Source organism: Notamacropus eugenii, chromosome 5 (genome assembly GCF_028372415.1).
Source record: "Notamacropus eugenii isolate mMacEug1 chromosome 5, mMacEug1.pri_v2, whole genome shotgun sequence".
NCBI lineage: Eukaryota > Metazoa > Chordata > Mammalia > Diprotodontia > Macropodidae > Notamacropus > Notamacropus eugenii.
Window position 1 is genome coordinate 130,050,779 of NC_092876.1, and position 10,794 is coordinate 130,061,572.

Below are 10,794 nucleotides of genomic sequence, written 5' to 3' on the forward strand. Positions count from 1 at the left end.
TACAGGGGTCCAAGATGATAGAAAGAGGCATGGTGAGTGGAGACATAGGGGAGCCATAGCTAAGAAATAAATAGCAGGTTTAAAGAACTGAAGAGGAAATTAATGTCCAGTTTTCAAGAAAGCCCAGTAAAGAACAAAGATACAGGTCTCTTTGTCTATATTCATATCAAAGCGGTCCATGGTAGGAAAGGAACAGACTTCTAAGACTGAGACAGAAACAATAGCGTATTGTAACAGACAGGGAGGAACAAACATTTATTAAGTGCCTACTATGTGACAGGCACTATCCTGGGCACTTTACAAACACTGCTTCATCTGATCCTCACAACAACCCTTGGAGATAGGCGCGGTTATTATCCTTATTTTACAGTTGAGAAAACTGAGGCAGACAGAAGGGAAATGACATGACCAAGGTCATACAGCTGGTAAGTGTCTGAGGTTGAATTTGAACTTAGGCCTTCCTAACTCATGGTTCAGGACACAACATAGCTGTTTTTGACAGGTCAGAGGAAGGGTCTTAGCTTGGTCAAATATCCTGCACTACAGCATTTAGTGGGATTCGGCCAAATGACACCACCTGCTGGGGTTTCAGTCAGGCCCAACTGCCGCCCCGCCCTTCTTGTCCTCTGTCTGATGATTCCAATAGATGACTACTGAAGGAGCCCACCTTCATACCATCTGTTCATAACTGAGTTTCTCTTGCATTTGTGTCTTCCTCACAAGAAGGAAAAGTGTAGGCATTCTCTCCATTTTCACCAATGTGAAAACGAGGATAGAAAGAGGTCATGAATCACAGATGCTTAGAGTTGGGAGAGAGCTTCGAGGTCATTTTGTCCCACTTCCATTGTACAAATGAGGAAACTGAGGCATGAAACTGTGACTTGACCAAGGTAGAACAGGTTAAAAATGACAGGGGCAAGATTCAAACCTAAGTCCTCTGAGTCCAAATCCTACATTCTTTCCACTAGAACCCACTGCCTTCTCCTTGATTTCCGTGGGATCACAGATCTGGTAAGTCTAATCCACTCTAATAAATATTTATTAAATGCCTATTATATGCCGTGTACTATATTAAGTGCTGGGGATACAATTAATAAAAATATAGTTCCTGTCCTCAAGGAGCTTACAATCTAATAGGAAGAGACAATGCACAAAAAGAGGCAGAAAAGCAAGGTTGGGGGTGGGGAGAGACACCAGGGTGCATCACATTCTGGAGAGTTGAAACCAGGCAGAGGAGCAGACATGAAGTGGAGTAAGCTGAATTCATTTTCTGTCCTCTGTAAAGGAAGACTTTGGAGGGAGTTTGGTACCCCAGCCTTCAGCCCTCCAAAGAGAGGGGAAAGGAGATGGTGTCAATCAAGACTTGAGTTGGCACCACATGGTGGTGAGATTAGAAGTGATGAGCTTATCCTGGGAGAGGCATCTTGTTCCTTGGAGTTGAAACCAGGCAAAGCAGCAGACATAAAATGCTAAGTGGAAGACCTTGGATATGAACTCAGGTCTCATCAGTCTAAGAACAATGATCTTTCAAATTCATCATACTCCCTTCTAATTGGTAGTAAGTGCATTCAAGATGATGGAAGATAGAGATTTGCCCAAAGAAAGGCAAAGCCAGTAGGCATCTCCATAAAGACTAACATTATGGTCCCAGAATTAGTCCCAATAAGGCCAAGCTCTGCGTCATCATGAATGCATGGATTTGTAACAGCTCAGATGGCTCTCTCATCTCCTTTTATCTGATGGGCATGCCTTTCCTCCCAAAGTCCCTCTTCCTCCCTGTATTTTTCATCTTCCTTATCCTCTATCTCTTTGTCATCACTGGCAACTCCCTGATCCTGGTGGCTGTGGTGATTGACTCCAACCTTCTCAAGCCCATGTACTTCTTCCTGACCAACCTCTTGGTGCTGGACATACTCTTTACCACAACCACCATCCCCAGGATGCTCTCCTACTTCTTACTAGGTGACCAAATCCTCTCCTTCCCAGCCTGCTTCCTGCAAATGTACTTATTCCATGGCCTTAGTTGTGGGGAAGCCTTTATTCTGGTGGTCATGGCCTATGATCGCTATGAAGCTATCTGCCATCCATTGCACTATACAGTTCGCATGACCCCACAGGTCAATATCAAGCTGGCAGCTGGCGCCTGGCTAGCTGCCCTCCTGATACCCATCCCAGCTGTGGTCCAGTCATCCCAGATGGCCTTTGGCACCATGACCCAGGTTGTCAACTTTTTCTGTGACCACCTGGCAGTGGTGCAGGCCTCCTGCTCAGACTCCACCTTCCAGACATTCTTGGGTTTCTGCTGCGCCATGACTGTTTCCTTCCTGCCTCTGCTATTGGTTGTCCTATCCTATGCTCACATTCTTGTCTCTATCCTGAAGATCAACTCAAAGGAGGGCCGGTCAAAGGCCTTCTCCATCTGCACATCCCATCTCCTTGTTGTTGGCACCTACTATACATCTATTATTGTGGCCTATGTGGCCTATAGGGCTGACCTTCCTGTGGACTTCCACATCATGGGCAATGTGGTATTTGCCATCCTCACACCTGTGGCGAACCCCCTCATCTACACCCTGAGGAATAAGGATGTCAAAGCAGTCATCAGCAAATTCATGAGCCATTGGAGCAGAGGTTATCCTTGAAGTCCTTGAGGATGTTGATAATAATAATAACAAGATTAATATTGTTATTAACATCATAATGACATTTATGTGGTGCATGTTATGTGCCAAGCACCATGCTAACTGCTTTACAAATATTATCTCATTTGCTCCTCACAACAGCCCAGTCAGGTAGGTACTATTGTTACCCCCATTGTACCAATGAAGAAGCTGAGACAAAAAGAGATTAAGTGACCTGACCAGGGTCACACAGCTCATAAGTGACTGAAGTCAAGTCTTCCTGACTCCATGCTTGCCTTCCTCTCATACTCATCTCCAGAGCCACCAATGTAGAAAAATGGAAAATCTGTGTATGCCAAGCCATTGCCAGGCCTCCCACTAGATATTACCAGTTAGTTGAAAAGTTAAAGGACTAGAGTAGAGATGGAGGGAGGGAGAAAAACCTGAAATGAAAACTAAAGATAAAACTTAATTTTTAAAAGAGGGACAATGGGACCTTCTTCCAATTGGATTTGGACGGGATCTTATAATAATGGGCTTTGCAAATGTGTGTGTGTGTGTGTGTGGTGTAGTACTTTTCACAGATTCTTAGAAGCAAGATTGTTAGAGCTCGAAAGGGCCTTAGAACATAGAATGTCAGAAATGAAAGAAGAATGTCAGAGCTGAAAAGGACTTTAGAACATATGTTGTTAGAGGGAGAAAGGAACTTAATTTAAAATTATTCAGATTTTAATAGTGCTTTAAACTTTGCAAAGTACTTTCTTCTGAACAATCTTACAACATAAGCAATAGATGCTAAGTATCATTGCTCCTATTTTACCGGTGAGGAAAGTGAAGTTCTGGTTGTTTTAGTGACTTGTCCAGTGTGACAAGCTAATGAACGTCTGAAGCAAGACTCAAACTCATGCCTCCTGATTTCAAGTCAGCTAAAGAAAGGATCTTAAGAACACAGAAAGCTATAGCTAGGAGGGACCCAAAACAGCGAATGTTAAAACTGGAAGGGGCTTTAGAATTCATCTAATCCAAACCTGTCTTTTACAAATGGGTAAACTGACTTTCAGAGGGAATAAAAGACTCCTGAAGGGAGTTCTACTGCACACCAATCACAGAGTTGGAATTTGAATGGAGGACTCCTGACGACCAGTTCAGGGTTCCTTGTGCCGTACCTTACTACTCCTTCGCTTCCATGTACAATGGAAATGACACATAAAGAGACAGCTGAATAGTGAATAAGTGCCTCCTACTCTCTCATCTCTATGCCTTTGCACTGGTCATCCCCTATTCCTGGAATACACTCCCTCTGTAACTCATAGTCTCTTAAAGTCTTCATAGAGTCTCTCTCTTACATTAAGATGCAGCTCAAGCACCATCACCTGCATAAAAACTTTTCTGATTCCCCTTCCCTCCATCGTTATTGCTCTTCCTCCCAAACTGTTTTGTATTTCTTTGAATGTGTCCATTAACTACATTTGTGCTATAAATGGTGGACATTGTAAATATCCACTGTAACTGTGCACTTACAGTATAAATACAGATATGCTGAACATTGTACCATCACCAAGGATACAGCAAGGACAAAGAATGAAGTTATCCCTATTTGCAATGTGCACATACATGTAGTAGGAACTTAAAAAATATTGATTGATTGAATGAAACATGGGGTCCTGGAAGTGGAGAACTGACCACTGACAACAGCTACCTCAAGAATAATTTGTTGCCTACACCTCTAACCCACTTTTAATTTTTAAAAGATTATCCTGATGTTGGAGGAAACGGGTTAAAATGTGGTTGTGACATAATGAATTTATATATTTCCTAAAAAAGTAAGGAAAATCAGTAGTGTAAAAAGCACTTACAAGCCCCAAATTATGTGAGTAGCATAGGGATCACTACACTCAATGACTCAGCTGGCTCTGTCAGGATCATAAAAATCCAGAATTTGGAAAGTCTCCAGACAAACCTGTAAATACTTATATGAACTGATGTGAACAGAACCAGAAGAACATTGACACAATATCAGCAATATTGTACAATGATCAACTGTGAATAATTTAGCTAATCTCAGCACTACACTGATATAAGGAAATTCCAAAGGACTCCTGATGAAAAATGCTATCCCCCTCCAGAGAAAGGACTGTTGGAGTCTGAATGCAGATCAAAGGATACTATTTTTCACTTTTTACATTTTTTCGTGGTTTTTTTTTTTTGGTCTGCGTCTTCTTTTCCAATGATTGTTATGGAAATATGTTTTGCATGATTCACATATATAACTTATATCAAATTGCTTTCTGTCTCAGGAAGGGGAAAGGGGAGGGAGAGGGGAAAAATTGGAATTCAAAATTTTAAAAACTAAATGTCTAAAATTGTTTTTACATATAATTGGAAAAAATAAAATATTTTTTAAAAAAGAATCCCCACCTAAATTTATTCCTTACTCTTGACACTCCATCATCTATCTCAGAGCCTTTGCATTGGCTGGCTGCCATATTTGCAATGCACTCCTACTTCACCTCTTCCCTTTAGAATCCCTTTTATCCTTCAAAATTCTATTCAGGTGACATCTGTGTGAAGATTTTTAAAATCCCTAATAAACTATAAGCTTTTTGAGGGAAAGGATTATTTCATTTTTGACTTTGTATTCACGGTTTCTAGCAAAGTATCGGGCACATGGTTATTAATAAATATTTGTGAAATGATTTACTAAAAAACAGGAAGACCCAGGTTCCAATTTTGCCTCTTAGGCTTATTATCCCCTGTAATACTAAGCAAGTTACTTAATATTTCCTTGCCTTAGGGAATACTCTGATGTATCTTCTAAATCACAGATTTATTTTATATGCTTCAATTTTCCTTAACTTCTTCAATTAATTTTACAGTTGACTTTAATATTTTCTGAGTAAATCACCATATCATCTGCAAAAGAGGTAATCTTGTTTTTTCTTTACCTATGTATTTATTTCTTTGACTGTGCTTTCTTGTCTTATTGCGATAGCTAGCATTCTCAGGACTATATTAAATAATACTGTTGATAATTAGATACCCTTGCTTTATCCTTGATTTTGTTGGAAAGGCTTCTAGCTTCTCTCCATTACATTTGTTCTTGATAGATATTATTTATTATAATAAGGAAAGGTTTCTTTATTCCTGTGTTTTCCAGTGTTTTTTTAAACAAAAACAGGTGTTGGATTTTGTCAAAAGCTTTTACAGAATCAATTACTATAATTGTGTTTTTGTACTGTTTACATTATTACCATGATTCATTATATTTATAGTTTTCCTCATCTTCAACCAACCATGTATTTCTGGTATAAACCCAACCTTGCCATAGTACATAATTCTGATTCTAATTATTCTAATATGCTCATTTTTATTTCAAATTTTTGCAGCAACATTCATTAAAGATATGGACTGTGATCTACATTCTTCAATGGAGTTACAACATAAGGAATAATAAACTCATAGAATTTTAAACTTAGAAGACACTTCTAAGACTTCTAGTTCAATTTACATGTGAAAAAAGAATTCTTTGTGCTGAAGAAATCATGGATAACTCACAAATTTACTCATACAGATTGTAAGTATAAGCACCAGGATTGAAATCTAAGTTTCCTGACCCCAAATTCAGAGCTCTTTTTCTCATAGTATGAATTTGAGATTTCATAATTCAAGAAACAGATCATTGACCCTGTACTAATCGTAGACTTATGGAGTTTGTTTTTATTTTGAAGTAGATTAATGACATCGCAGGGTGATGTCTTGACTTATATGTGAATTGGATTTAAGTGAGGCAGAGTTGCACAAAGTCATCAGCCTCACTCTGTCTTCCAAAGTCAGTGAAGTCAAGTGGCAAGACAAAAGTCAGAACAACATGGTCTGAGATTCAGTGGATGACGGCATCTTCATTGCTTGATGAAACTCAAGTGCTCCATAGCACCTCCTTCAGATGCCTTTGTAATTATTGGAACAAATTGTTCTCATCTCCCCATTTTGCCAGGGAAAGTCTTCACAACAGAACTTGGGGTAAATAGCCCTCTAACTTATCAATTCGTCATTGGCTACCCTCAACATTGTTTAGTCCTTCTGACAAGACGGTTTACCAGGGTGTGGTTACTATACATACTACAGCTTCTTGGAGCCATCAGTGAGAGTTGGGTGAAAGGTGGACACCAAAGATGGATGAATGGCATTGAAAAAGGTTTAACAAGCCCTCATAGCAGAGGTGCTAATCTTCTCTGAATATCATACATCTCAGCTAATGGAGTAGGCTTCTTGCAGTGATACTGATAGACCTCTCCAAGCCATGCAATGGGTATGGAACAGTCATGGTGCTGATATAGCCCTCTGAACTAAGTAATCCTTAAAGTCTCTGCTGACTTTGATATTCTATGAGTCTATGAGCACCCCAAAACCACTGGTTTTGGTGTGCTATTAGTACCGTATTGGATTAAACCATCTGCCATGGCACTGGTGCTATTTTCTGATTCCTTTCAACTCAGTTTAACTCAATCACATTCATTGTCTGTTATGTGTGAGGCACTGTGCTAGATGATAGGAATAAACAAAACCCCTGCCAGCAGGGGCTTACATTCTACATGGAGAATATAACATATACTCAGATAAGTAAGCTTGGGACTAGATATCTTCTCTAAAACTTCATTTTAGCTCTAAACATTCATATCTCACCAGACTACAATTCAGACTCCTCCATTATACCCCAGAAATCCCTTCATCTTGGAAGATAACTTCAACCCTGGAATTCATACTTCAGTACCCTCACCTCCTGTGGCCTTTCCTTCTGATTGGATAGCTCCTCCCAGAACCTCCATTTAAGAAGGATACTCATGCAGGCCATCTTTTCATTTCTCACCAGGCTGCAATAAGACTCCACCATCTGCTTTCCTCTTCCCATCCCATTTTCAGCTTCCTTTTATGTGTGGTTTTCTCCCATTTAGAACGTAAATTCCTTGAGGGTAAGAATTATCTTTCTTTCTGCTAGTATTTATATTCCCATAGCTTAGCACAGTGTCTAGCACAGTGTTCCTTCTTAATATAATGCTAGTTGACAGACTAAACTCTGGAAACTTTGAATCTAAACAAATTAAAGTTAGTTTGATGAGGGAGAAAACATTAACGACTGCGAAAATAATGAAAGGTATTGGTACCTGAAGGAAATAGTAGATTCTAAGAGGTTCAAATGAGGAAGTGAATTCTAGGCATGAGAACATGCAAAGGCATGGAGATAGATGGAATGCCTATTATAGTAATACTTCTCATGCATACCTCACAAAATCATTGTGAGGGTCAAATGAAATCATATATAAAAAATACTTTTCAAAAGATCTATATAAATGTCAGCTGTCATTACTTATTATTATTAATAATAATATCATTATTTTTAACAAAAGGAGAAGTGGGAGGTTTCAGAAAAGAAGAAAGAGGGTAGAGAATTTGATGTGGAGCAAGGGAAGGGGCTGGACAGTTGGGCATGAAATGGAAAAGGGATTCAACTGTATCAGAGTAGACACACTAATGACAGAGTAGACCCCTGGCCATGTGTGGCTTGACTGAACTCCCAGAGGGATTGATTTTTCTGTTTCCAAACCAAATAGACCACCCTCAAGATACTGTTAAATTCTTTGGAAGTGGAGCAATGAGTAACCTCATCTGTAGGAAACACAGACTCAACAAAGCAACCTAGGGGCTCCACCCATTGCTAAGTTTGTACACTACCCCACCCTCTGTGCTTTAGACAGAAATATACACAGAGCAGAGGACAGTAGTCATTAGACAACCACATCTTATAGGAAATATCCCTTAAAGACACCTAACTCCCTATGGTCTAAGTCTATGTTCACTAGGCAATCTTCTGATCTCTGATTGAGTCTCTTGAGAAGACTTACCCATGAGAGCAAGGGTCCAGTCTGGATCTTTTAGTCAAGTACATAGTCATAGAAGATGATAAAATAATACTGATAGTAGGGAAGAGATCTAAGTTTTGATCTGAGCTCTGCTGAGAGATAGCTATATGACCTTAGACTAGTCACTTGACCTTGAAGGGCCTAGTTTTCTTCTCCACAAAATGAGAGAGTGGGCTAGTTGTTCTCTAAGCTACCTTCAGGGGTGTAGGGTGTGTTCAGGGTGGACCAGTACCTTTGGTGTGATAGCCGAGCCCTTTTCGGGGCTCTTTCCTCCTTTGGTATCCGCCTGTTCCACCCAACTTTCACCTGTGGCTCCAAGAAGCTACAGTATGTGCAGTGGCTACACCCCAGTAAACCATTTCAGCAGATGGGTCAAACCAAGTTGAGGGTAACCAAGGGGTCTCAAACCCATTGGTGAGTTAGGGGAGTGCCTACCCCAAGCATGTGAAGACTTCCTTTGATGGAATGGGCAGATGAGAATAATTTGTTCCAATGGCCATGAAGGCAGATGAAGCAGGCAACGTGGAGTGCTTAGAGCTTGGTTAGACACTAAAGATCCAAAGTCATCCACTGCATCTGCATCCTAAGCCATCGCCAGTCATCTTGCCTCTGGACTGGAGTATGATGACTTGGGAGGAAAGAATGAGGTTGATGACTTCGTGCAACTCTGCCTCACTTAAATCCAATTTATACACAAATCAAAAGATATTACCCATACCATTTTACTATTATGCCCTAAAGTCCTGTGGCTACAGGCAAGTAATGAAGCAGCAGGTGCAGATGCACTGGGAGCTGTAGTCACAACCCTGCACACAGGCAGCCCAGGCCATAGGGTCATTTCTCACTGGAAGCAGCAGTGGGACTTGGCAGCCCCCTGGGTGTCTGAGCAGCCTTTTAAGGATCACTGCTCACTCCTGGTGTGAGGAAGGGGGCTAGAAAAGGTGTCTGCTTACACAACCCTGGCCTGATTACTGTGGCAGGCGAGGAATTCCACAATGCTGTTGAAACACAAAAAAATATACAAAATGTACAAAAACATCTGCAAACATGATTCCACTCACCATCAGCACATGGAATGTCAGCACACTAATAGACAACACAAAATCCAGTAGACCTGAAAAACAAACTGCTCTTGTTACCAGAGAACTCAACAGGTATTGCATCCAAATAGCAGCCCTGAGTGAAACAAGGTTGGCAAATGAAGGTCAGTTTACTGAAGTTGAAGCTGGATACACATTTTTGATGTACCCTTGCAGCAAACATTGGCATCTAATAGATTTTATGATTGTAAGGAGAAGAGACAGACAAGATGTGAGAGTGACAAAGGCAATATGTGGTGCAGACTGCTGAACTGATCATAGACTTATCCTTTCCAAGCTAAATATTCGCATTCATCAAAAGTGCCACTCCCAAGGCAAAATGACTACCAGAAGAATTAATGTCAACAAATTAGAGCTCTTCTATGAGCGTGAACAGTTTGTTGCTAACTTGGAGGGAAAGCTGAGCCAACACATAGTTGGCAACAGCGGAGAAGAAAAGGAGTGGACAGCTTTCAGAGATTTGGTGTACAGCACTGCATTTGCTTATCTGGGTGAGAACACTCACAAACACCAAGAATGGTTTGATGAAAATGATGGGAAAATTCTGAAGTTGCTAAATAAAACACGAGAACTCCACAGGATTTACCAGCAGGATAGTTCATCCACCTCTAAGAAGGCAGCATTTAATTCCATAAAAAGCAAAGTACAAGCAAAACTTAGAGAGATGCAGGATTTCTGGCTCAGTAAGAAGGCAGATAAAATTCAGTTTTATTCTGATAGTAACAATCCAAAGTGGTTTTATGATTCTCTGAAAGCTGTTTATGGACCAAAAACCTATGGTGCATCACAACTTAGCATCAGTGCTGATGGAGTCACATTGATTAGTGATAAAGGCATGACCTTAGAGAGATGGGCTGAACACTTCCATAGTGTTCTCAACAGACCATCATCCAATGCTGAGGCCATTAACTTTATACCTCAGGTTGAAGTCAATGCCTCCTTAGCTGAACTTCCAACTGAAGAAGACGTTTTGAGGGTCATTAGGCTCCTCTCATGTGGCAGAGCACCTGGTGCTGATTCTATTCCAGTTGAGATTTACAAGATAGGGGGACCATTGTTCAAACAAAAGCTGACTGAAATTTTCTAGGTTATATGGCAAGAGGAAGTTATTCCCCAGGAGTTGGGATGCCTCAATTGTCCATCTACATAAAGGTA

At 40.5% G+C, this 10,794-nt stretch overlaps 1 protein-coding gene across 1 annotated transcript; it reads left to right on the top strand.

Annotated features, from left to right (window-relative positions):
• Positions 1 to 1,685: 1,685 nt before the first annotated feature.
• Positions 1,686 to 2,642, top strand: LOC140507687 (olfactory receptor 2AT4-like). The gene has a single exon (XM_072615667.1). The coding sequence runs from the start codon at positions 1,686 to 1,688 to the stop codon at positions 2,640 to 2,642; it is 957 nt and encodes a 318-aa protein (XP_072471768.1).
• Positions 2,643 to 10,794: the final 8,152 nt, after the last annotated feature.